Source organism: Podarcis muralis, chromosome 10, assembly GCF_964188315.1.
Source record: "Podarcis muralis chromosome 10, rPodMur119.hap1.1, whole genome shotgun sequence".
Lineage (NCBI taxonomy): Eukaryota > Metazoa > Chordata > Lepidosauria > Squamata > Lacertidae > Podarcis > Podarcis muralis.
Window position 1 is genome coordinate 4617091 of NC_135664.1, and position 26161 is coordinate 4643251.

General features: G+C 41.2%; 1 protein-coding gene across 5 annotated transcripts in view; it reads left to right on the plus strand.

Annotated features, from left to right (window-relative positions):
* HGF (hepatocyte growth factor) overlaps positions 1-19119 on the plus strand; it is a 58157-nt gene extending 39038 nt beyond the window's left edge. For 3 of the 5 annotated variants that reach the window (XM_028746062.2, XM_028746060.2, XM_077935731.1), the window contains exons 9-18: positions 622-749; positions 2297-2399; positions 3347-3486; positions 4256-4294; positions 5003-5099; positions 6745-6822; positions 9055-9198; positions 10990-11096; positions 12557-12702; positions 13461-19119. In XM_028746062.2, the coding sequence (XP_028601895.2) occupies positions 622-749; positions 2297-2399; positions 3347-3486; positions 4256-4294; positions 5003-5099; positions 6745-6822; positions 9055-9198; positions 10990-11096; positions 12557-12702; positions 13461-13628 (1150 nt within the window). In that variant the 3' untranslated portion in view covers positions 13629-19119. The remainder of the gene's footprint in view (positions 1-621; positions 750-2296; positions 2400-3346; positions 3487-4255; positions 4295-5002; positions 5100-6744; positions 6823-9054; positions 9199-10989; positions 11097-12556; positions 12703-13460) is intronic. The other 2 variants (XM_028746063.2, XM_028746061.2) reach the window with 1 other exon arrangement.
* The last annotated feature ends 7042 nt before the right edge of the window (positions 19120-26161 follow it).

A 26161-nucleotide genomic window follows, 5' to 3' on the forward strand; every position in this document is an offset into this window, starting at 1 on the left:
GTAACACTTGCATTTCAAGAGGTTGACAGTTTTAATACAAACCGATACTTTGTTTTAAAGAGAGTCCCTAATGGTTAGGCGCCAATTCAAAAGGTAACACCTGTATAGGATTTCTAATCACATTTCTCATACTCTTGGGTTTCAGTTTCCTAATTAAATCAGTGATAAAACCAAAGGGGCCCTGCCCCTATAACCAGATAGAGCCACTCACTCTGAGAGGGGAGGGGTTATTGTTGGCATAAGCCTGAAAGCAGAATTTATAATAGGTTTCAGATGACTCTGATCCCAGTTCACATGAAAGAGTTTGTAACAGGCAAAATACATTTGGAGCAACGGTGGCTGAAAGATGGAGTGCATTGATACCCTTGCACTTTATGTGAAATACTATAGCCATTATTCATTGGATATAAATGTACCTGTTGTCTCCTGCTTTCTGTTGCCAAATTTTACTCAAGTGTGTGCACACTTTGTGTTGTTTTTTGTGCAAATCTTTCTGCTTTAGAAACGTAGTGACACGCAGATGTCAAACAGCTTTTATTATTGCTAAGTTGCATTAGAAAAAGCAATGCAAAACAGCAGCACTGTGCCTGACATATGTTAACATGTTTATTTTTTTTATAGGGACTTAAGAGAAAACTACTGCCGCAATCCAGATGGAGCTGAGGCACCGTGGTGTTTTACTACCGACCCAAAAACCCGCACTGGCTTTTGCTTTCAAATACCAAAATGTGATGCACCAAGTGAGCAAGGTAACTAGGAAGATAAGAATATTCGAAAGTATTGTGGAAGAAACCTACTATTGTCCTCAGAGTAGTCCTTGTTCTGGATGCTGCTGGGAATATCATGAGAATTTTTTTTTTGTTAAGTCATTTACGACATAATAGTCATAGTAGCAGATTCAACATTCTGTGGACAAATTAAATATTTTTTAAGAGAGGCCACCACAAACTAAGAGTAAAAATTTCTGTCTCTCTACCTGGATATTTGGTTTGCAAATGTCTCTAATGTAATCTGGTGTTGTGCTGAAAATTACCCCCTATTGAGGCAAGAAAGCAGGTAGAACCCCAAGTGTGGGCAAGGAACGGACCCGAGGGACGCCTTCCCCATCTGTCGGCTCTGCCCTTGGCCCAACATCCGCATCCAGGCCTGCATCTCCATTCACCAAAACTCCTGACAGGCGGCACAGGCTTACGCCCACCAATCAGGAAGGGGCTCTGATGCCAGGATTCCCTCATTGGGGCCCCAGTGAAGCGTCTGCCGTCCCGCAACGCCACCCACCGAAAAGGGGGGAGTGGACTCCCATGATTTTCTCAACCATTCTGCATCAATTAATGAGAAAGAAATTACATTTGAGAATAACGAAAGAGACAGGAAATTTGAGTGAAATGCTTGTGGAGGGTTTGTACTGGGAATGGTGGGTTTGTGTTGTACTTACCTTACTTTTGAGGTTTGTGAGTGTCCTTTTTTCCATTCTACAAGCAATCTCTCCAGTGAACTGCATTCTGCAGTTTTCTCAGGTGGCTTCAAGGTCAGTCTGAAAGGCCCAGTCTACTAAATCAGCACCTCACACTTGTCTTTTTAAAATTCCACATCCTGTGATTCTGCTTCACAACTATAGTGTAGCAGAATGGTGCAAAACTATTTGAAGTGACAATGTCAAAAGTGTTGCAGATGTGAAACTTATTCACAGCATATGCAAAGTTGTGAAATGTTTTCCAAATTAAAATAAACCAAAATGTACGTTTCAAAGATGGGAATATTTTTACTTGAGATCAGCTGTGAGCTTGTCCTTTGCCTTGTATGGGGATGAGTAACTACAGCATTTATCTATCCTTGCCAGAATCCAGGACCTTTTCCTTGACTAGCTTAAAGTTCCATTTTATAACCTCCTGAAAACATCTGGTTTTAAACTGCAGAACTAAAGATACATTGGCAGCTTTTACATATGTTAATGCATTGGGCGACCTTGTCAAGTTCACAGTCAACAAATTACCATTTGAACTGAAAAATTCCCAGTACATCTGCAATAGATATTGAAAGCAAGTTACTTATTTACTTTTGAGTTACTTATTTATATCTTTAAACATAATTATTTAAAAGATTCAAAGAGCTCTTGTCTTCATGTACATTAGCTTTCTCTTATGACGGTGTTTACTGGCCCTGCTTTTGTATGTATTACCTTCTAAACAGTATGCTGAATTTAAAAACTGGATTATATTTAATTAACAGGATATTTAGAAAAACCGGTAACACTGGTATTTTAGTAGCTTCTTTTAAATGATTGTTCTTTATGTAGATTGCTATCGAGGGAATGGGACGAATTATATGGGAAATATGGCCCAGACCCGCTTTGGCTTAACTTGCTCTATGTGGGATAAAAACATTCAAGACTTACAAAGGTATGTATAAAATTAAAAGGAAAAAAATATTTTCCGTCTCAGTCAGTAGAGAAAGTTGCAACATATTGTTCAAGTGGCTTCCATGTTTTTTACTAAACATTTTTTTTTACAGTGCCTTCAACTTAATTCTTGTCTTTCTTTTCAAAATGGTATGCCTATAGATGCACTTATACCCCTGTTTGGAGAGTAGAACTGGGATAAACACATCTCATTTTATATAGACTCCCTCTCACTCTTTTGCTTCCACTATTCAAGGGGTTTTTCTTATAGTTTCAGAAGAAAAGTGACTACTTAATCTAGTGAAGTCTATCACAAGCCCAAATTATTTTCAGGGGCTTTTATATGATCTACTGATGTGGTGTTATTGCACTGTGAGAAGTCTTCTTCTGGTGCTTTTGCAAGAGTTCACAGACCAGTGTCAATTCATTTTGGGTCCAATATATTTTTTTCAAAAGGCAATTGCAATAAAATTAGATTCCAAGTTCAGTGCACAGCTTGCAATTTCATAATAAATTGTGGTGTTGGGAAAGATAAGACATTTTAAGGAGAATCTTCAACTGTTGTTTTGAAGGTCCGGGGGAAAAAAGATTAGACTTGATTTTCCCATTATTTTACTTGGATTTCAGGGTTTCCTGCAAGCTGTATGTTCTATCATTCCCTCACATGAACAGGAAACAGAGAGCTACGTTTTAGTACTCAACAGTTTCCCACAATGCTCTGCTCTTTCTCATGAAGCCTTCTGCTTATCAAATGAGCTTTTCTGGTTAATTTCCCCCACCATGCCTTAGGGGAAATTCCCTATACTATTTCTAAACCCCATAAGCCTGAAATGTGAATGCCGTCAGAGCACAAATTGCTTGGCAAAAATGTCCATTAATAATCAGAAAATCGACTTGTGTTCATACAAGCTTATTAAAGTACATTGCTGGCATATCTTTTCTTTATAGGCATCTACCAATATATAAAGAGCCAGATATTAGCAAGTTGAAGAAAAATTATTGTCGTAATCCAGATGATGATGTTCATGGTCCTTGGTGCTATACAAGTGATCCTCAGATCCCCTGGGACTACTGCCCTATATCTAGATGTAAGTGCTCAGAATAAATGATAGGCCGATGATGCTACAGAATTGATGGAGGTGGGGAAAAGTCAGGAGGGAGCAGATATAGTTCTGTACTCTAGCTGATAAATGTGATAATTAAAAAAAAGGCTTCAGACGCTGATATTGGTGAGAATGGGGTGGGAAAAGTTGACCAACGTGGAGCTACTACTAATTTATCTAGATAAGCTTCGAAATTGGCAAAATGGAATGAAAGCAAGCCCTTGTTTGGCTAAAATTGTGTGCATAAACTGAAGCCAACAGAAAATTTTCCGAGAATATTGTCAAGCGACATTCTACAAATTATGGAAGCCACCATTTCCCCCTTCAGCATGCCTTAGATATAGCATCATTCTGGTGTGGGGGCGGGTTGGGGGGAATAGTAACTAGATTGAGGTTCTTTCTCCAAATCAACCCTGAAAAGCCACTAAAATTAACTGCCTATAAACATCGTGGAAAAGTAGGGAGGGATATTTTGGCTAAGTCCTAGTATAGATCTGTTTGAAAGGCTATTGCATCCCCTAAAGAGAGATGCTGTTTCAGATTATAAATCAAATAAATGTTTAGGGTTCTTATTCTTCTTGGGAAGCGTTCTTCTTGGGAAAATATTCATAGTGGGCGACATTATTGAACCTGTGCCACAAGTTAAGCAGAACATACTCACCATGTTTACAGTTTTCATACATACATTGTAGTTGTAAATCAGTTTATTTAACAAGAATAATCATGGTTTGATTATACTGCGTTGTCTGTGTAGGTGAAGATGATGCCGTTCCTACAATGGGCAGTTTAGACCGTAAGTAGCACTTATATAAATCCAATAAATAAATTCTGTTATGGTATATTAGCCATCCTTTCTCACATTTCCTGGGTGTATCTTAGGCCCACTTCATACATTGGTCATACTCATAACACCCAACTTAATCTGTTCCGGGAGTCCGTTCAATTCCCGAAATGGTTCGAAAACCAAGGCACAGCTTCCAATTGGCTGCAGGAGCTTCCTGCACTCAATCGGAAGCTGTGTCAGACAATCGGCTTCTGAAAAACATTCACAAACTGGAACACTCACTTCTGGGTTTGCAGCATTTGGGAGCCAAGCCGTTTGAGTACCAAGGTACCACTGCACTCCTCCTGAGCATGTCGAAAGAGAGGCACTGCATGAACTTGCTGCTTTCCTTGAGCTTTCTGCAGCTTGCCCATTTAAGCACTAAACCATGGTTAATATTACTGTCAAAGTCTATTAAAGTTCCTGAATATATGCTGCAAGTGGTGCTTGAGTCCTGGTTTGTCCTCCTGCTCTTATTCACAGCAAGAACCACATCACAATTTCCCACTGCTATTTGTGATGGTAAAGAACACTAACAATTTTAGGGCGGCTTATAGACTGTCTAGAGAAAAGATGCTTGTCAGTTGTTTTGTTTTAATGGGAAAGTGTAGTTGTATAAGCTGTTCAAAGTCTTAGGTCTAAAGTGGAATATAATGTAACCTAAGAACATTCTTTCAGCTGCTGTTATCCCTTGTGCCTCAACAAAACACCTGAGAGTTGTTAATGGAATCCCAACTCAACCTGACAAAGGATGGATGGTTAGTTTGAAGGACAGGTAAGACTGTATATGCTGCCCTTCACTGTGTGGGATCCAACCCTCCCTTCCTCCCAAGACCTTATTTGGTCATTCAGAAGAACATAACAATAATTGTGTGATAGAGGAGAGTGGGGCCACACATATTCACCCCCATGCCCTCCTCTCCCCATGGCTGTCCACGTAGTGGAGCGACCTGTTGAATACACATAAACTGTCCCTGTGAACTGAAACCTTGAACGAATGTTAATGCAATTACCGTCATGTGGTTCTGAACATTCGGACAGACCTATTGTCTCTGATTCTCCGTTTTAGGGGAGAAACACTGAATTTCTAACTGCACATTGAGTAACAAGTTCCCCACATTGCTTCCACAAGACAGCATAAGTCTCACACTTATACCGTATTTTTCGCTCTATAACACGTACCCGACCATAACACGCACATAGTTTTTAGAGGAGGAAAATCCGTAGGCATGCCACCCGTAGGCATTCCCTCCATAACACGCACAGACATTTCCCCTTACTTTCTAGGAGGAAAAAAGTGAGTGTTATGGTGCAAAAAATACGGTATATTCCATTGGTTCTGAGAGCAGGGTCTCAAACTCAGGCAGGCCGCATCCCAGTTCTTGCTCACTCAGTCCTTTGGCCTTTGTGGTTAACTAAATGATCTCCATTACCCTGACTAACAGCAGACTCCTTAGCAGGTCCACACAGAAGTAAGTCTTACTGAATTCGGTGGAGCTTCCTTCTTAGATAAGTGGGGCTAGGATCGCAGCCCATGGTGGTTTTGTGTTAGCAGAATCATTTATGTTGGTGTCAGGTGAGGCATCCTATTTTCACCCAAAGGAAAGGAGAAAAATCGCAATATGCTATATGGTATTTTATTCAGAAACAAGCCCAGTGCATTTCAGCCTTGTATATTTTAGACCTTCATGGGGGTCAGAATGCAAAGTTGAAACAAGCTGCAGAGCTTTCTGTTAACAGAATCATTTCTTTTTCTTGTTGCTGATTGATTCCCTTTGTGGGTCTATTTTGGATCCTGAGTTATTGATATTTATCCCATTTTCACTCTCTCCTCTGGGCCATATCTCATACTCTTCCAAATGGCTCACCAACCTTTAGGAGAAGCTTCTTAGAGGCATTGGGTGGGTGGGTGGAGGCAAATTGGGTAGAAGAGATAAGCAAAAAAGAGGTGTCCTGTCTTGCACAAAGGGGGGTGCCTCTGTGCATTTAAAGTCACTACTGGATAGAACCCCAAGAACAGAAGACTCTTGGGCCTCAAGCTTATCTTTCTTTTTAAAGCAATGCACAGAAACTAAAACAAAGCTATACTTGCTGGGGGAAGAGGAATCTTGTTTTCATGCTATGGTACAATGGCAAAAGAGTACGGTCGCTATCGATACATTGACCTGGGTGTGGAGGGGGAACAATTTTCTAGAAGTCTTGGAGGAGGAGAAGCTTGGAGGAGGGCTGGGGAGGCGGCTCCTCTGCTCCTGGTCTGCTTCCACAGGCATCTGGCTGGCCACTGTGAGGACGCTGGATTAGATGGGCCAGGGGCCGGATCCAGAGGCTCTTCTTATGTTAGTTATAATAAGAACAATATTGGTTTGAATTGTATGCAGCTGCTTATGACTACAAGTAACTATTTCAACCTTTTCCTCCAGCAGAGGCAGGCATTTCTGCGGAGGTTCATTAATAAAGGAAGACTGGGTCCTGACAGCAAAACAATGTTTTCCTTCTCGGTAAAGTAACTTTTTATTACTACACAGTTAGTGTAGAAAAACAATTTTATTCTTTAAGAGCTTGTGGTAGAAATCTCTCTGTTGCAACCTAGCCCTCTTTGTATAACTATAGCCTTTATAAAGTTGTATTCTGCAACAATTATCCTTTTCATATCATTAATATTACCACACAATTGATTTGCCTAGGTGGTGAGGTGGAGAATACCCAAAACTTCTATTCTGTTTAGTCAAGAATCCAGATGCAGCTTGGAGCTTTCCAAGAATTTGACCTTGTAGCCATAAACTACTTTGGCAATTGCTCTTTGAAATGTGTTGTACTTACGTTAAGCTGTAATCGAAACCAGGAAATGTAGATTAGGGTATGTGAAAATAAGAAATAAACAAGCCCCATCCTCCACAAAAAGAATTAGTTTACAGTTTTCTGCTGGTTCTTATTATCCCAAATCTATTCCCTAGCAGATTGCATCAGTCACAGTTTCAGTGGTCTACTGCATTTGAATATGTATTTAGAATTTATACATTCAGAATACCACGTTAGACATTTTTTGTCACATTGTTAACAGATTTTAAGTAAAGCAACAGAATTTTATAATGTAAAAAAAATCATGTATTAATGTGATTAGTGTTGCTGGACCAACAAACAAATGGTTCATAGAATCCCAGATTCTAGTCCAGCCCCCTGCAATGCAGAAATCTCAGCTAAAGATTCAGATGAACTCTTTCAGAAATCTCTTGCAGTTTTAAACTTCATTGGTTCTAAATATTTGCCATTTCCTTTGTGTAATAATACATATTCCATTTCAACCAACAGAAATGAGAGGTGTTTTTATTTGAAATGGGCAATGTTCAGCCTAGGTTGGTCTATCAGAGTGAATGGGGCACTTCCCCACAGTCGCGTTGCAAGGGGCGGGCGGTGCACCCCGGGTGCCATGTCTGGGGGGGGGGGTGACAAGAAGGCACCCCGTGGGGTGCTCGCCCCACCGCCCCCGGGCGCGGCGGCCCAAGCAACCATCACACCGCCGCAGCTGCATGTGGAGGATCCTCCGTTCGTGGCTGCAGCCACAAGCAGAGGATCCCGCCACCGTCCGTACAGCATTTGAGCGGCGCCGGCAGCAAACCACTACATACTACGCATGCGCTGTGTCGCACGCATTCACGGTATCTAGCGACTCCACACATGCGCAGCCAGTGGTTTGCCATGCCCCAGGTGTCGGTTAGCCTTCGTTCGCCCCTGCTTCCCCAGCAACCTCAATCTGTCCTTAGCCAACCCCCACCTGCCTACCTTCTTACTTGCAACCTGTTCAGAGAGTGGCATTGCCTGTCAACTTCTTCTCCAGAAAGAGAGGAGGTACCTAGAGCCTGCATCTTCCCTGTAATTATACAGAGGATCTGGGAAACTTTGGGTCAGGCAGCTGAGACGGCAGTTGACACACTTGCATTTTGACATCAAAATAGATTGGCCAATGGTGTAAAACAACAACCCCGATAGCAAGTAGGAAGGACTAAGGACTAGAAGACTAAATTAAGTAGGGATGCAGGGAGTATTGGACCACAATCGAAGAGGCTCAACAGGCACACCGTGGTCTTTCAAACTGACAAAGTGTTTTCATATTGTAGTCATATTTAGCCCTGGGCAGGCAAGTCAGCGGTCTGATTTGCACAACACTTTAAACCATAGTGATAATAATAGTAATAATAAGTTATTATTTAGACCCCTCCCATCTGGCTGGGTTTCCCCAGCCACTCTAGTGAAGCTTGGCTATAGTTGAAAGATGCACACACAGCATTCTGGTGCATGGGGTGAAAATCATGGCTGCTGCTACCCTCCTCCTTCCATTCCTACTGCTGCCACACTGCTTGGGAGATAAACCATTGTTTGGCTTGTGGTATTTATCTTCTAGAACAAAGCAAAAGCTGTAACCAAGGTTTTGTTTTTGGCTTACTGTCCGTGGCTGGTTTGAAGGAAACAAACCATGAGCTTGGATTCAGATACAGTGCTGAGCCAAACTGTGACTTGGCTCCTGGCAGTGTAGCAGGGGCATGGGAAGAGTGAAGCAGCCATGATTTTTGCTCCATGCATCACCACACTGCACAATTGAACCACAATTAAAGGTTTGAATTCTGCCCATGGTAAACTGATCCAGAGAGCGTAAAGCCACTAGCCCACTCCAAGTGTTGATTGATTTGGACAGAGAACCACATACAAAGTGCCATTGAATTTTCCTTCCTTAGGTATAATCTCAAAGACTATCAAGCATGGCTTGGAATTCATAATGTTGAAAGAGCACATGAAGAGAAGCATAAGCAAGTTCTGAATATCTCCCAGCTGGTATATGGTCCCAAAGGATCAGAACTGGTATTGCTGAAACTTTCCAGGTCAGTTGTAATCATGTTTCTTTCTTTGCAGGTTTGTGTTGACAGTTGTGCATTCCTTAGATGGCAAGAGACTTTGCTACTGTATAGAATATAATTCCCAAGTAAAGTGACCAGAAAACTTGCTTGCAATGACTACCTGTGGATTTTCCCAATTATTTTTTTGAATATGATATTTGTTCTGAAAGATTTAGTCAGCTACTGTCATCAACAACACTTGATCTTAACCGTCTGCTAACTGGGTACTACTGAAATGTGCATTCATTTTAAGTTCTGTCTCATTGATTCACTGTTGAGGTGATTACACAATAATTGCACATTGCACATCACAACATGTTTTCCTCCACGCACTTGTGAAAATGTCCTCAAAACAATAATTCCAGAAGGCAGTTCCACTAGACAGATCTCCAAAAGAAATCCCTGGACAATAAGCAGGTAGAAAAATGTGTCATTTTCCTGAAAAGAATCCCAGTTCATGAGTTCTCCTCAAGTTATGCCAGCTGATGGACAGTAGCAGGGATGGGGAACCTCCCCTCCCCCTCCACCACAATGGCCGCATGTCCTCATGGGCATCCTACCTGGCGGTGCTGTCAGGGGCTGGAGTCAGGACGAGGTCAGCAATCAAAAACACAGGTGTCTGTGAAGTCAAATATTTGTTCAAAGAAACCAAAACAGTACAGACTTAGTGATCACAAGAACTCTGACTAATGAGGCAACTGCAAGGACTGAAAGTCCCCACCTTCCCACTGTTCTCTAAGGCTCCTTCCCAGGTTCCTTCCCCAGCAACCTAAGGCTCTGTTGTCTTGTCTCTTTGCTCCAATCAACGGTGGCAACTTGAATAAAATATTGGGAGGGGGGGTAAGCCCCGCCCCATGTAATCAATCACATGACATGGCACACACACACAAATACCATTTGAATGGCAATGCCCATGAACGTCGGGGCCCCTGTCCCCTCAAATATTTTATTGGTGGGAAGTCTGAAGACCCCTCAGCCCCTAGGAGTTGGCTCCTATGGTTCCAATGCAAATAGGGATGTCCTGCTATTCCCTCTAACATTTCTCTGATGTAAATAGGGGTGTCCTAAGGAAAAGTGGAACATTCCAGGATCAAATCAGAAACCAGGGTGGCTTCTGTAAATCTGGAACTGTCCCTGGAAAATAGGGGCACTTGGAGGGTCTTCATGTAAAGAAATTTGCCGTAGAACTTTCAGTCTGTGGGCTTCAAAAAACAAATTCTAGAATATATCTTAAGTCCTTTTGCTGAACTTTAAACTTTTTGAAAAGTTGCATGCTAAGGGAGCTGGGCATGTTTAGCCTGGAGAAGAGGAGGTTAAGGGGTGATATGATAGCCATGTTCAAATATATAAAAGGATGTCACATAGAGGAGGGAGAAAGGTTGTTTTCTGCTGCTCCAGAGAAGCGGACACGGAGCAATGGATCCAAACTACAAGAAAGAAGATTCCACCTAAACATTAGGAAGAACTTCCTGACAGTAAGAGCTGTTCGACAGTGGAATTTGCTGCCAAGGAGTGTGGTGGAGTCTCCGTCTTTGGAGGTCTTCAAGCAGAGGCTTGACAACCATAAGTCAGGAGTGCTCTGATGGTGTTTCCTGCTTGGCAGGGGGTTGGACTCGATGGCCCTTGGGGTCTCTTCCAACTCTATGATTCTATGATTCTATGAAGTACATGTCTGTTCACTTGATCTGGCTGTTGGAATTGTTGTGAGTATGAACTCTGTTTTAAAAGGGCTGGTAAGAATAAGTATACACCTGTCTTTATATAATCTCTTCCCAGGCCAGCAGTAAGCAGTGATGCTGTGGCTATCATCAGGTTGCCCATTTCTGGATGTACTATTCCGGAAGGCACGACTTGCACTGTTTATGGATGGGGACATACAGGAAGTAAGAGCTTTTCTTCTGAAGTAGAACATGCATTGGGGTGCTGATAGCCACCTGGGCTCCCAGTTTGTGTGGGTTCATGTATTATAGGAGGGTTCTGCTCAGTGCTTTTTTTTCTGGGGGTACACATACCCCGAAACATTTTGTGAATCTAAGATTGGCCCCATTGAGGAGCAGTATTTCAATATGAGTAGGAAAATGAGAGGACCCCTAAACATTATTTTTTTTAGAAAAAAAAAGCACTGGTCCTGCTTTTTTAAAAATTAACACTGATTAGGATAGAGTCACTGCTGCTAAAAGTGAAATGATGAGGCCAATTTGAAGGTTCCCACAGGGTGTGGGGGTGTGGAGAATAGAAGGGGTTTTGAGGGAAGCAAAAGGAGTTTTCCAGAAGGCTACCAAAATTTCCCTGGGGATTCCAGTCACCCCTAATGTATATGTGATTATGCAAAGCAGCAGCAACAACACAGAGATGACCAAATGGTTGTCTTCTTTATCGTACTTTAAAAGGTTGGCCCATATTTTTCCTCCCAAACTGTTGTCTGGCCTCTACGTAAGAATAGCCTACTAGATCAGGCCAATGGCTCATCTAGAGTTCCTCCACCAGACCTGGGCTTCCAGCATGACATTCAGTGCTGGAGAGAGGGAGACGTCATCCGTGGCACATGCACAGCACGCCTTGTTTGATGTGGCTTCCGCTGCACCACCTGCCTCATACTAACACTTGAAATTTTTGATTAACTAACCCACCAGTAGGGGGAAAGTATGGCAGGTTGTGATTTAGTTGTGTGTGTGGTATGGAAAAATCAGTTTTGCTGCGCTCCTGGCATTTATCAGGTGTCATCAGGAAGCAGATCAGTTAACTTGATTTTATTTTCTGCTTAGCTTTTAATTACCATATATACTTGAGTATAAGCTGACTTTTTCAGCACATTTTTTATGCTGAAAAAGCCCCCCCCCCCTCAGCCGATACTCGAGTGAGGGTCCTTTCGGGCTGCTCCTTCCTCCTCCTCCGCCTTTGCCGCTGTTGATGGTGGCGGCGGAGAAACAAGCAGCCCTTTCGGGCTGTTTGTTCTCCCTCCACCGCCACCGCCATAACCCGGTTTGTGGTGTGGTGAACCGCCTTATACTCAAGTCAATAAGTTTTCCCAGTTTTTTTGTGTGCTAAAATTAGGTGCCTCAGCTTATATTCGGGTCGGCTTATACTTGAGTATATACGGTAAGCATATTGTTCTGGTACCTAGTCAAATGGCTTCAGCGGAATTGCTTTTGAGGAAATGGTTTTAGAATTACAACTTTATATAGACCTAGTCTGATTTATGCCTCATGGTAACATCTCTCTCAAAATGTGCATTAATTATTTTTATTTTTTGGGAACTTGTTTTTTGTTAGAAAAACATGATCTTTATTGTTGAAGAGAGAGCAAACAACAGCATATTCTCATTTCTGCTTTTGGGTTTCAGATGCACCCTTTGATGGGAGACTTCGAGAAGCAAATATGATCATCATGGGAAATGAGCGCTGCAGTCAAGATTCTGGAACAAATATAGTTGTGAAAGAGTCAGAAATGTGTGCTAAGGCTGAGAGCATTGGCAGTGGAACTTGTGAGGTACAATTCTGTTGGCTTATTTACTTATATCCTACCCGCCTTCATGGATTTCCAGGAATCTCTTTCTACCCATTTTATCTTCAAAACCATACTCTGATATTGGTCAGGTTGAGAGATGATAACTAGCTGGATGTTACCTACTGGGCTTCACAGCTGAGAAGGGATTTGAACCTTGATCTCTCTAGTCCTAATCACACTCTTGAACCTCTACACAACATGGACTCAATGTAAAAAATGTTAGAAATCTGTAGAATAGGATCTTACATCTTCTTGAATCACACTCTTGAACCTCTACACAACATGGGCTCAATGTAAAAAATGTTAGAAATCTGTAGAATAGCATCTTACATCTTCTTCCCTAGAGTTGTAATATTAAAAAACTGAAATTGGAGGCAAGCAATTGCTGAAGTTCTTCTTACTAGAGTACTTGGGTCCACACCCAATCAGAGCCTGTTTTGATGCTGAACCCTAATAAGAATCGCTTAGCCTATATTTTGATAGAATTAGTTACATAGGTACATAATGTTCTAGCACCAATGAAATTAGTGAAAGCTTTGCCTTTGATTTCAGTGGAGCAAGTTTAAATTGCAATGAGGCATTTTTCTTATAACCTGTTGAATGGACTAGGATGGTCAGTCACCTGACGACACACATCAAGATCTTGTAAGGCATATATGAGATAGATTTTACTTTTTGCTCTGTAACAATATAGGTATCCTTCTATTTATTTTGTTCTTTTTTCTTTCCTGTCTTTCTAGCGGGATTATGGCGGTCCATTGGTCTGCGAGCAAAACAGAAGTAAATTAGTAATGGGAGTGATCATTCCTGGGCGTGGATGTGCAAATCTCAGGCGACCTGGGATTTTTGTCAGGGTGGCCTACTACACCCGATGGATACATAAAATCTTAATGACGTTCAAATCATAGCTGAACATTCCAGCCAAGAAAGCAAATTCCAGTTGTTGGAACATTTTGGGAAGGAATGAAATCAAAGTGTAATTGAAAGTTCTTTGATTCTTTAAACAAACAGCAACCATCACGTACTGCTTGATAGTCAAGTTTTGCTGATATTTATGGATATTTCTGTCATGTTGAGTCTGTCGGTGCGTTATATGAACTGTAGTTTAAGCAAGTATGGTGACCTATTTCCTGATAATACTTGAATGGGAAAGCAGAATTTCAAAATGTGAGTGCTGGATGAAGATGGGTTCTGTGGAATTAGGATTCCCAATTTCTTATATGCTGCTGGTTACGTCAGCTGGTTGATGAGACATGAAGATAATTTGAAATTTACAATATTTTTCCATACTTATGTAAGCCTCTTAATACTTCTTTAGGACAATGATAAATGCATGCATCAGCCAGAATTGATTCTTTCTCCTACTAAAAGCAAAATGGAATTATATTTCAATCCCCTTTGTAAACAGTTGCTTGGATTTATAACCCAGTTTAGTTCCACAAGCTACAATATCTGATTTTGGAGGGAATCACTTGCACAAACTGTTTATGGGATTTCACTGTATGTTCTCAGTTTTACACTCTTAAAAAAGAAAAGAAAAACCCTAAATTAATAGGGATGCCTAGAAGATGTTTGATAACAATTTATAAGCCATTATTACTATTGTATTTTTGAACTAATTAGGTTTTCTATACATATTTGCAATAATCTAGAGGGGTCAATGAATGGGTTCCAACAAGCAAAAAGCAGTGTATTTTCTCTCAGTGGGTGGGCAGGGATCCAAAGATGTGTGCAACTAATTGTTTGTGCCTAGTGGAGCTCTTGATGTGCTCCTTGAGTAATATCTACCATACTATGTAGAAAGTCACTTTGGATCCTAGAGGTCTTTCAAAAAGCAATTTGTGCTGAGGTGGGGAGTTTTGTATTCAAAGGAAAGAGGGAGACACAAATCCTAGTAGGTCTGCCCAGTACAAGCTCCTAATACACCAGCCATGTTATTTGGGGGGCACACATTGCTCGCAGTGGTCTTACTCTGCATCATAATGGCTTATTGAGATGAAACTACATGTTTCGCCTCTGCCTCATGTCTTTAAAGGTTAGACACTGCTTCTCCATTGCAGTGTATGGCTCTGTTATTAGCAGCAGGAAAAAACCTGAAGGTTGTGTAACCTTCTGAACAATATCTCTCAAAGGTTCCTCTCCCACAACCGTAATAGACAGATGAGCCCTAATTGCCCATTGAAAAATGTCTCCTGCCTCAGGGATACTGGCTGTTCAAGTGAGACTGAGGAGGTGATCGACTCCTCATTCTCTTTACTGTTCTTTGTCACCCAGCTAGCATATCAATAACTGATATTGCCAAGCAAATGAGTGACCCACCACATCCCAAAAACCCAGTTCCTATTGTTCAAGGCATAGCTTGCGGGGTGTGGTTGTGATTCCACTACCAGCCCAACCCCACACTTGGCACATAAAAAATAACTAAGAATGCAGTTTGTCCCTTTGTGTGGATTGATAATGAAAAATATTAAGCATTAACAGGATGGTAAGAAAAGTAACCACTTATTATAATGCTATAATCTATAATATAATGATGTTATTACAAAAAGAAGTGCACCAGACTCGCATTTTAACACTCACACAATACAAGTAGTACCCATTTTTCTTACATAAATAAATATCATAGGTTCACAGTGAGGTGTAAGACAATGACATCACTTTCTGTGTGTGCACAGAAAGCGACGGGTTAAAGGCTAACATAATCACCTCAACAGTGAATCAATGAGACAGAAGTTAAAATGAATGCACATTTCAGTAGGATCCAATTAGCAGACAGTTAAGATCAAGTGTTGGTGATGACAGTAGCTGACTAAATCTTTCAGAACAAATATCATATTCGAAAAACTCTTTAAAAATAATTGGGAAAATCCACAGATAGTCATTGCAAGCAAGACTGCTTCATAAAGAGAGTAGACAAGCAGACTATGGGGCAATTCAGTGCTTGGTTTGCTTGCAGTGAATTTTGCCACCATCCCTAGTTTAGTTATCCAGGATAAGCAGTAAATTTTCTATACAGAATGGAATTGCAGAATGCATAGAGCTGCATTTACAGCTACATACAGCTTTGAAAGAATCTCCACATTTAAAATGGATCTGCATATCACTTCAGTGTTCAAAAATCTGTTTGTCATAGTCACACTTAAAAGTAATTCTCCAAACACGTGGAAAATAGGATGTGTGAAGCAGACCTTATTTGCCTGAACACTATTCTCCTTAGTAGCAGATCAAGAAAACAAAATATAATATATGTGGGGCTTTTGTTTCCTTCTGCTGTCTTTTAGGTAAAAATGTTTATAATTACGCAACAGAACTTTTAATAGAAATAATGAATTTTTAAAAACCTACACACGTTCAAAAAAAATGGGGTATGAATTATGAAAATGGAATTTCTGAATTTGGTGTGCATGCACACACAGAGAGAGACATGAAATATAGTATTAACATGCATTTTTGAGACTTGTACGCTTGAATTGGGATCGGACCCAACCCATAAACCGTTAACCAACCTATATAAATCCAATTGCTTCAATTTAACAGGGTTATGAAGTTGTAAGATATTGTGAAACTCTTTCCCTAGAAACTTTCTGGGTTATATCCAACAAAAAACTATGTAAGTGGAACAACTTCTGGTTGTGCAAGAGAACTTCTCTCCCTCTCCTCCCCACACATGCTCCCCACATGGTCTCAAGGGCTGGGGAACCCCTAGACCAGATTTCAGAAAGCAGGAGCGCATGCAGAGGGAAGAGAAGGAGGGAAGGTTCTGCTTGTGCCGTGACTTGGTTGACCGATAGACCTGCCAGACACAAGCAGAGAATGGGGCGCTATAATGAAAATGTCAATCACTTTGCATTTCTATCAAGATTTATGTACGCTATGTATTATACATGCAGGCATTTTGTATTATGTATGCAAACATTTTGTTCAGTGTAATAAAAGTGATTCTAAAATATTATAAACTTCTGCTGTGCAGAAGACAATACAACTATAGATATATAGATATACGAATATATGTGGGAGTGGGTGGGTTATACATGTAAGGCTTTCGAAAGTATTTGTTTTCAGTGAAGTCTCAGTAGAATGAATTGTACAGAGTCTATATTTTAGAACTTAATACTTCTGTAAGCTCTTGCCTATCAGGCTTTTGATTTATTTTTTGTTGGGTGGGGCTCATTCACACAGAATCTTTTCTGTCCTGATCATCTCCTGGTATGCACGCATGTGGATAAATGTAGTATATCGACCAGGCAGTTGTCGTGTACAGTCTGTAAATTGTTTTGATCCCCTCTAATTCAGGCAACCAAGGCCATCAAACATAAAGTGTGCTTTGGTCTGGAGCCTGCATGGTTTCATAGGCTTTGCACATTACAGTTGGGACTGTTAATGACTGACTGGAGCAGTTCAAACAGCACCCAGCCTTGTGGCTCCTGGTGCAAGCTGTTGCCATGTAATGCAGTCAGTTGCAAACAGTGTGATTGACTACTGCACTGTGCAGCCTTTGGCTCTCAGGTGTGCCAGTAATTTCTGGATCTAAGGGAGGGAAGTGCTGCACAAGAGAGAATGCAAATCATGTGCAAACCTAACTGGATTTTGTATTATTTTTACAAACAGCTGATCACCTCCTCTCAAATCACAGGCCATGCAACAGTAGAATTTTAAAACTGCCCTCCATTTCGAAGAGAGTTTGCTGTGAGGCTGTTGTTCAAAAAAAAAAAAAAAAAAAGCAAGCCAAAAGAGGCTTTGTGCTTCCTGAGATCATTATCTGTCTGCCCCATGAGTCTGGTTTAAGGATGAGAAAGTGGTGCCCCGATACATGGCATTTAACCCATTTCCCTGGTCTAAATCCTCCCCTCTTTCAAGCCGGTCTGGGGGTGGGGGGAGCCATAAGTTTGGCCTTGTTTTTCACATGGTTCAGCAAGTACCTGGAGATGGATGTTCAAGAAAGCTTAATTGAAGGAATGGGGGGGAAGTGTTTTAATTGGCCCTTGGCCTTTTCCTTTTGCTAGTGTTGGAATCTGAAAAACAAATCTAGGGAAACGGAACAGCTTCTTTGCACAAAGGGCAAAGAGTTTGTGCATCATTTATTCCTGTGGATATTGCTTGTTGGTACCCATGGTACTTCACCATGCAAGTGTTACAATTGCAGAACTATTGCTAAGAAGGACACTGTCAAGGAATTATGTAATTAGTAACCGTTCTTTTTCTACTATACCTCGACAACTGATGGAAAGCTCGTCAAGTGAATAACAAGTTTTCCTCATCAGTCCTGGCAGTGTAGACTACAAAGCAGGTTTCAGTTGTGTCAGTTGTTTCCTTTCTGGTGTATGTATATATATATATATTATTTTGGATTGTGTATGTGCTATTTTATTATTGTGATGAAACTCTCTCATTGAGCTTTGGAGTGTGCAGTACAACTTAGGGCAGATCTCAACTTTACGAGAAACATGAAGCGTCCAGCAACAAAAATGACAGCCTGTGTCAATTGCCTTCTTTCCCCTTAGTAAACTGAATACAACTTGCCCCATGTTCCCGCCCCCTTGTGGCTTAAATGATGTCAGGGCATGGTTGAGTAGAACAAGATGCTATAAACAAAGAAGAGGGAACTCATCTCAGGGCTGCAGTTGCCAATGGGCAGCTCTGTGCTCCTTGGAATACGTAATCTTTTAATCTGTGGATATTATCATTCTGTAAAAAAACATGGTGGGGCTATTGACATGAACAGATATTGGAAAAATAGGGCACATACTTTTTATTTGAGGTCAAAATCATAACTGAGCGTTCATTGCTTGAAATTCATAGATGTGTTTTGTGTGTGGAACTGGGCTTGGAAGATGCAGAAGATGAATAGCTTTTCCCAAAGGGAGGGAAAATAGACATTTTCATTTATTTCTGTGTTTTTGTATTGGTTTTACTATTCACACTGCTTCAGGTGGTATTTAGAAAGCAGAGGTTTTCGCTTGCTTGCTTTTACGTTAGTGGGATTGTAGTGTCCTTTCTAACAAAAATATGAAAGATTATGGTCAGCTCATCCCCTGGGAAATCAATAGATTTCAGTTTATTTGATTTATGATTATATATTTTGCCATATTAAAAATGTTCTCTCCCCCCCATGTTTGCCAGTATATTATTGATTTGTGAATGTTGGCCTGTTGGTGAAAGGAGCCATGTTATTTCTTTTTAAAGTCATTATTGAGTGTCACTCCACTTTTAAATGGATCACAGTTTAACTTTCCTTCAATATTTTCCTCTATTCATAGATGCTGCCTGTTGATGTTAGAAATCTGTTTAACACTATGGTTCTGACTTTACAATAATTCTGTAACTAAGGGCAACGTCACTAGCCATTAAAGTTGGTATTTTTGTATCTTTATTATGATTAATAAAATATTTTATCAAAAAGCTGTGTATGCCATTTATCTGAACATTATTCAAAAACTTACAGGTTGAGATGAAAGAGCAAGAAAATTGTGCTTGTCATTTTATATTCTTCCAAGCTGGTGCAGCAGCTGTATTGACTGTGCTTGGAAGAATCCGATTTACTGGTGCCCATAGTGAAGTTGTTACTTTCATCTTGGACAGTGGTGTTATTGCAGTTGATATTTCTCATACAGTTGATTTGTGCGTAGAGAAAGAACCAAGACGGCAGCAGTGGTAGTTCCTGTTCTGCCTGAGATGTTGCACCAGCTCACTTCAGTAAAGTTTGAGGATGGTGGCCTGAATCCCGGGGGTGGGGGGGAGGATGTCAACTAAGTTTTGAAATGAACTGTGTCTTATTCCAAATTTTCCATTGTATTGTTTTCTTTATAAAACCCATACAGGCTATAAGAGCAGCATTGCAGTGTTGCTCCTTCTGTGATTAAAAGCTAGTGATGTAAGAATGCACAATTTCTGTTCCAACCTGCGTTCCTCACTTGCAGCGCTGTCTCCATTCCGCTGCAGTTTGGTTTCCCACAAAAGCCATGTTATTCGTCTTGCTGTCTGCTGTGGCAGAATCAAATTATTACATTATTCCACACCATTCATTCCAATGCAAAAGGAATGCAATGCAAATGGGATGGAGGGAATGTCATGAACTATGTATCTTTTGTAGACAGTGAATACCAATCATATTTGCTGGATTTATTTCCATTCTGGACTTGTGATGAATAAGGGAACACCAGCAAACTCCACCAGAATTCTCCATCATCCCTGTTCTAAGGACTCAGCTATACAGCTGCAAATACAACTTTTTAAGTGCATTATACAAATGTGACACTAGATGGCGATGGTAAGCTAATGGCAAATTCAATATATATTTTAAAACTTTTTTTTAAAAAAAGCATTTTCACAGCGTTTTTTGTGTGTAGATTCAGGCTTGGTAACATTTGAAAACACAGAAATGCTATCTTCCCTTCCCGCACCAATGCAGCTCCAGGAAGAACCAATCTTGCCACTAGAAGGTGCAAAATGAACTACTCTCACTTCAGACTTCCACTGTTAACCCTAGAAACACGTGAAGAGTCAAGTTGTCACCATGATCTTTGGATGAAGAGCAGTGTATAAATTTAATTATTATTAATAATAGAAGAAACACCAGAAGAGGGGCATACTTTTTATTACTAGTAGTTTTTTCAAGTTGCTCTCTCTTACACACATCCCTGGGGCTTTATTAGAGGGTGGTCTGTATCTCTTTCCCCCTTTCTATAAATGTTAGGTTACTTATTTATTTACTGTTGCAAAGTCCTATGTTGCCAAGACACCAGCTGGCCACCATTTTAATTTCTCAGGGGGCATCTATGTATACAAAATAACATATGCAAATGTTATATACATTTCTATCATGGGACTGTGACTGGAGTACTAGTGACACCCTGGCTTTACTCCAACTGACCTGAAGACCCCCAAACCTTGACATTTTTTTTGCTTCCAGATCTTTTCCAGAGATGGTCTGGAACAGTAATGTGTCTGAAAGCCATATGCTGATGAAAAGTCACATTAAATTGGAAAACAAATTACTGCAGAGAAATGGGTGGTGAATTATAGCAAGGTGAATATAGTAGTATGTAGCCTAGAAATGAATGTCAGGCCCAATGAGCACAGCAGCTCAAGCGCAGCCAGTTTAAATCCTTCCCCGGCAGACCTGAGTAACGACTTGCTCACTCAGTGGGTCTTCCTCCATGAAATCAGTTGCTGAGACTGAAGGTTCCCACTCCCCACAGCTGTCTATGTCTTCTCCTCTCCAGGGCTTTCCCCAAGCAATCAGAGTAGAGCCAATCTCTCCTCCACCCTTTTCATGCCTCTCCTGGTTCTGGGAGATTGGTGAGGGAGGGGATCTTGTTGGAGCAGGACAGGGAGACATCTGTGACTTTTCACCGGCCTGACTCATCTTTGCCTCTTGACCTCCCTCCTCCCACTTGCCAGCTTCAGCCTTCAGCTTATGATTCTTGACTTCTTTTTGCCACACACCTTCCCAACTCACTTAACCTTGTTACCCCTTCAATTTCTGATGCCTTCTCTTCCTAGTTTTACCCCTCTGACCACTCATCTGAGCCTTCTTCCCTTGGTAGTTGTCCAGCTGGTTCCACCTACTATTCCTTTGCATCCAACCAGACCATGACATCATATGACCTGGTTTGTACATAATGCTAAGTCAAACCATGCCGGAGTTTGGTTCCCAGAGAGGAAGATTACAGCCATTTTGCTCCTCCTCTGTTGTGCTGCTGTGAGCTAGGCCATGGTTTGGCTTATTGTGTTATTTGTTTTTGGTTTTTTTTAAGATATTTATTAAGGTTTCAACATTTTACAATTTTTTTTTTACAAAAATAAGAAAAAAAATACAAAAAAATACAAAGTAAAAACAGTTAAAAACAAATCATTTTTTCCAGATCTTATCTTTCATTTGCTTATTTCCCTGACCACCTCGCACCTCCCTTTTTTGTATTCCAGTTCAATTAATTAGTTCAGCAAATCCTTTCCCTCTTTGATTTTATCTTAATCTTTTATCTTAATATATTATAGCTTTATATTATCACCTGTTAACAAACCATTTTATATATTCCTTTATAACATTACTACTAAAAACCACTTAACTTCAATCCAACATCATTCTAACATTCATTAATTTTGCAGTGTTTCTGTAAATAGTCTTTAAATTTCTTCCAATCTTCTTCCACCGACTCTTCTCCCTGGTCTCGGATTATGCCAGTCATTTCCGCCTGGCTTATTGTGTTATTTGAACCTGGACTTGTAGTTTGCTCACTCCAGACTGCTTTTTGTTCACAGCTCTTGATTTGTCCAGAAGCCCAGGGCTGGCTGACACACTAACCAGGGGTCAGCAAACTTTTTTAGCAGGGGGCCAGTCCACTGTCCCTCAGATCTTGTAGGGGGCTGGACTATATTTTGGGGGGGGGGGGAAATGATGCCCCATGAGCCCCAGTGGCTGCTTACCTGTGTCTTGCGAGTGGCAGGGGCTGGCGGTGGCAGGATGATGAGTGGCGTGTGAAAGGGCTCTGGAGAGGCGCTGCTTAAAATGGCGGCCGCTTGAGCGCTGCTGCTTCTGGCACCAACAAAGCCCAGCCCCCTTCCTCCTCTAGGCAGGGCGGGGAGAAGCCAGGAGGAGGGAGGGAGGCGGCGGTGGCGGCACTGTGTGAGGGAGAGGGAGGGAGAGGGAAAGAACGCACATGCTGGTGATCCACGCGGCAATTCCCGGACTGTCTGTGGGCCAGATCCAGAAGGCAATTGGGCCTGATCTGGCCCACAGACCTTAGTTTGCCAACCCATGCACTAAGCCAAAGCATGGTGACAGCAGTGTAGCAGCACAGCTTAGGAACAGGTAAGGAGGAAAGCTTCTGCAATCGCTCGGGGAGCCTTTACACCATCCCACAACACCATGGCTGGCCAGTGGAAAGTGAGACAGTATGTTGATGTAGCTTTATGTTTTCATAATGTGGCAATCTGTAGCATAATAGCCCCATAACATCTGACTTTTTGAAATGTTCTTTCAGAGAACTAACAGTGTGTCTCCATATATTTAGGAACGTTATATATATACTACGTTCCACTTAATGCTGATAGCATATTTTCATTGTCACTTGGGAATGTTTGCCGCTTCAGGTTAAATGTCCAACTTGCTTCAATGATATTATGCTACAGGAACACACCGAGCAAATTTATCTGTCTCCAGTAAACCATTTGCGAATAGTACTATTTCTTTTAGGAGTGCTGCCCCTTTTTATACAGTGGAAACCTTTCTTACTGGCTCGTAGCCCAATTTTTCATGTTTGTTCCATAAGCACTTATGGTAATATGAGAGCCAGGTGGTAGGCTTTATAAGATCCATGTGTGGCCTTTGACCAAAGTCTTGTTCAGCCTCTTTGAGGCCCAGGTGATGACCACTCTCTGAAGAGAAACTGCTTATCATCCAGGTTTCATTGCCTAAGCATATCTGTTCTCTCTACATTGCCAACACTTGCTTAAGTATTCTTTGGCATCTTGTATGGCAGCTGCTCTGTCTCAGCGCTGTGTTAATGGCTTGGTTCCTTCAGTTTAAACCTTTTTAAAAGAAAAGTTAGAAATGTTCCACAGACAGCTTCTACAGAAGTAGGTAACGATGAAGAGATGAAACCTGTATCCTTTTCTCCCTATCTTTAAAGCAATCAGTGCTTTAATTTTAATTTTGTAGGTTAACCTGAGAAACCCATGACATATGTGCAGCACTGTCCTTCAAAATTCACAGGATACGATGTTGTCTTTGTCAAGGATGGGGAAACCAGGGCTCCCCAGATGTTGCTGGACTACAATTACCAGCACAGGGCGTAACACATTGCAGTGGTCCAAATGGGGTCAGTTACTTAGATGAGGAGGGTTTTTTGGGGGGGAGGCAGTGAGGTAGGCGGGAGATGTAGAAAATGGTCACCTAATAATAACTTAGAAAAGCAATGAATGCTTGGAAAAACTATGAAATCACATAGGAGGGGCAGACTGACAGTAGCAGCAACAGCAAATACTGATCATTTTTGCTGAATTGCTTTGCATGGGACTAATAAGTGAACACCTGCAATTTCTACTCCCGTTTCTGTTTTCATCAGAGTTCCCTGACATCCTTAGTTTCCATTACAGTAATTTCCATTTCTCTCATAGAGTATTGCATTCTAGTATTATTTTGATATTATAAATCTATTTTCCCATTCTTATTACATTAGATAAATAAAATTATCATGATTTTAAAGACAGTTTTTAATGCAAAATCAGTTTTACATAAATAAATAATTATGGATATGGAGATATATAGTACCTGAACTCAGAGCTAAAGTTAGTGCTAAAAAGTTTGATGCTTCCTGATTCATTTACTGATTTTGTTTAAAAAAGAAACAAAACTGGAGCCAAAAATGCAGGATATTGGCTATTTAAATTTTTCTCCAGAAACTGGATTGTTTTTAGCCTTGGAACAAAGTCTAAGGTAAAACTACAGATTTCTTTAATGTTTGTTTAAGAGAAAAGTTAGATTCTCATTCTCCTCCAAGAACAAATTATAAAACAAGTTGTAGGCCAATCTGTTAGACATTAATAAGCAAGTGGGTTTTCCTCTTCAAAAAGTCACAGCTGTGGACTGAAAGCAGAAATAGCAATCATGTGGAATACTATTTTTTCCTTATTCACAGTAAGTAGCCTTAACTAAGGTAGCTGTAAAAAGACAAAGCAAAACATTAGCAAGCCTTTGACATTAACCAAATTGCCACCATACAATCAACAATGGTCCAAGGAGATGCGTCTTGAACTTTGCCTCTCCTATTCTGCATCCATGGTCTGGCCATGGGAGCTATCCCAGAACACAAGATGTCCAAAAACATCCCCTCAGGTTCCTATTGTTTGAACAGAAGAGTGCCACCCTCCATTTTCTGGCATGGTTGCTCTGGCCAGTGTGGCACCATCCTCATGTTGGCATACCACTATCAGCAATAGGCAGATATACTGCCACCAAACATAGACAGGTTCCTAGAAGGGTGGTCTGTTGCACATATTGACCCAGAAAAGACTTGGCTACTAGAAACACAAAAAAGTTCCCTGGGATTCAAAGCATTTGGTACCCCATTGCTTTGGTACTCCAGATGTGGCAGGACTACAACTCCCATCAGCCCCCACCATCATAGCCAATGGTCAGGGATAAAGGGAGTTGCAGTCCAGCAACATCTGGGCTGCTTCTGCTCTATACCAAGATGTAATTGCTCTCTAGCTACATTTTGAAGCAATCTCGTTGTCAGCTTAATCTGAGGATAAATGCAGAGCTAGGAATTGAAAAGGTAAAAATATATTGAATGTATGAAAAACAGCAATCCCAAAACCTGTTAAATCCCTTGTTCCTTGATTATTGGATTCAAGATTTTGTTTTATAGAAAACCTCATTCAATACCATCTGATACTCATCGCTCTTCCCCTCTACCATTTTTCTAAAGAAGAAAATATACAGAAGTCCACCCCAAATTTGGGGGGGGGGGTAGATTTCCCTTAGTTTCTTGCAAAACAACTGACCTTTGTGGGCTTTGCACTTAGAAACACAGGAAGCCACCTTGCACTGAGTCACACCAGGGATCCATCTCTGACGTTCAGCAGCTCTGCAGGGCTTCCAGCAGGGGTCTTTCCCAGGCCAGATATCCCAATGGAGGTTCTTACGGGCTCCAGAGTTATATCTGTACAGCTGCATTCATATCTTCTCTGTTATACTTATAATCAAAATCATCATGTTCAACTACTCTTAGTCGTTTGTCACTCAAAGGTGTCCAAGCATATTACAGCAAAGAAAGAGATACAATATGGGGGGGCATCATACAATACATTAATATTTCATATAGCATAGCATCCATGGGGAAAAATACCAGCTACATAAACAGTAGGAAGCAACATTAACGATACTCAAATAATAAACAAAGCAATGTTCTGACCCACTAATTAGCGAATAAACAAAACCTCAGCCTATGCTTCATCTACAACTCATTCACATCGAACCAGCAGTTCCCCCCATTTAACCTCCTTACACTACCCTGAAGTCTGGCATCAAGGCCAGCTGTTATCAATCAGTAGTGTGGGGGTCCCATGTTCTCCAGGCAAGTGCACCGTCTTGCCCCCGTGATGGAGTAGGCTGGGGCTACACAATGTCAACATGCCCCGTGGCGAGCATGCAGCTGCCAGGGAATTTTGATGGGGTCCATCCCCCTCCTTGAAAATTGGAGGGGCTCAGCCCCCCCCATAGCACACCTACCTCCAGAGATGGTCCAGCTTCTCTCCTCTCCCTTCAGAGAGGAGCAGTAGCAAAGCAAAGCAAAGCAGGAAGATGGTAACAAAGGGTTTACCTGCATTGCAGCTGATCCAGCTACAGCTTCTCTCCTGCTGCTATTCATGCACTATAAAATTACGTATTTTCTAATTTGTATATTTCAAATCCTAGGTATTGGGGCTTCCATTCAGT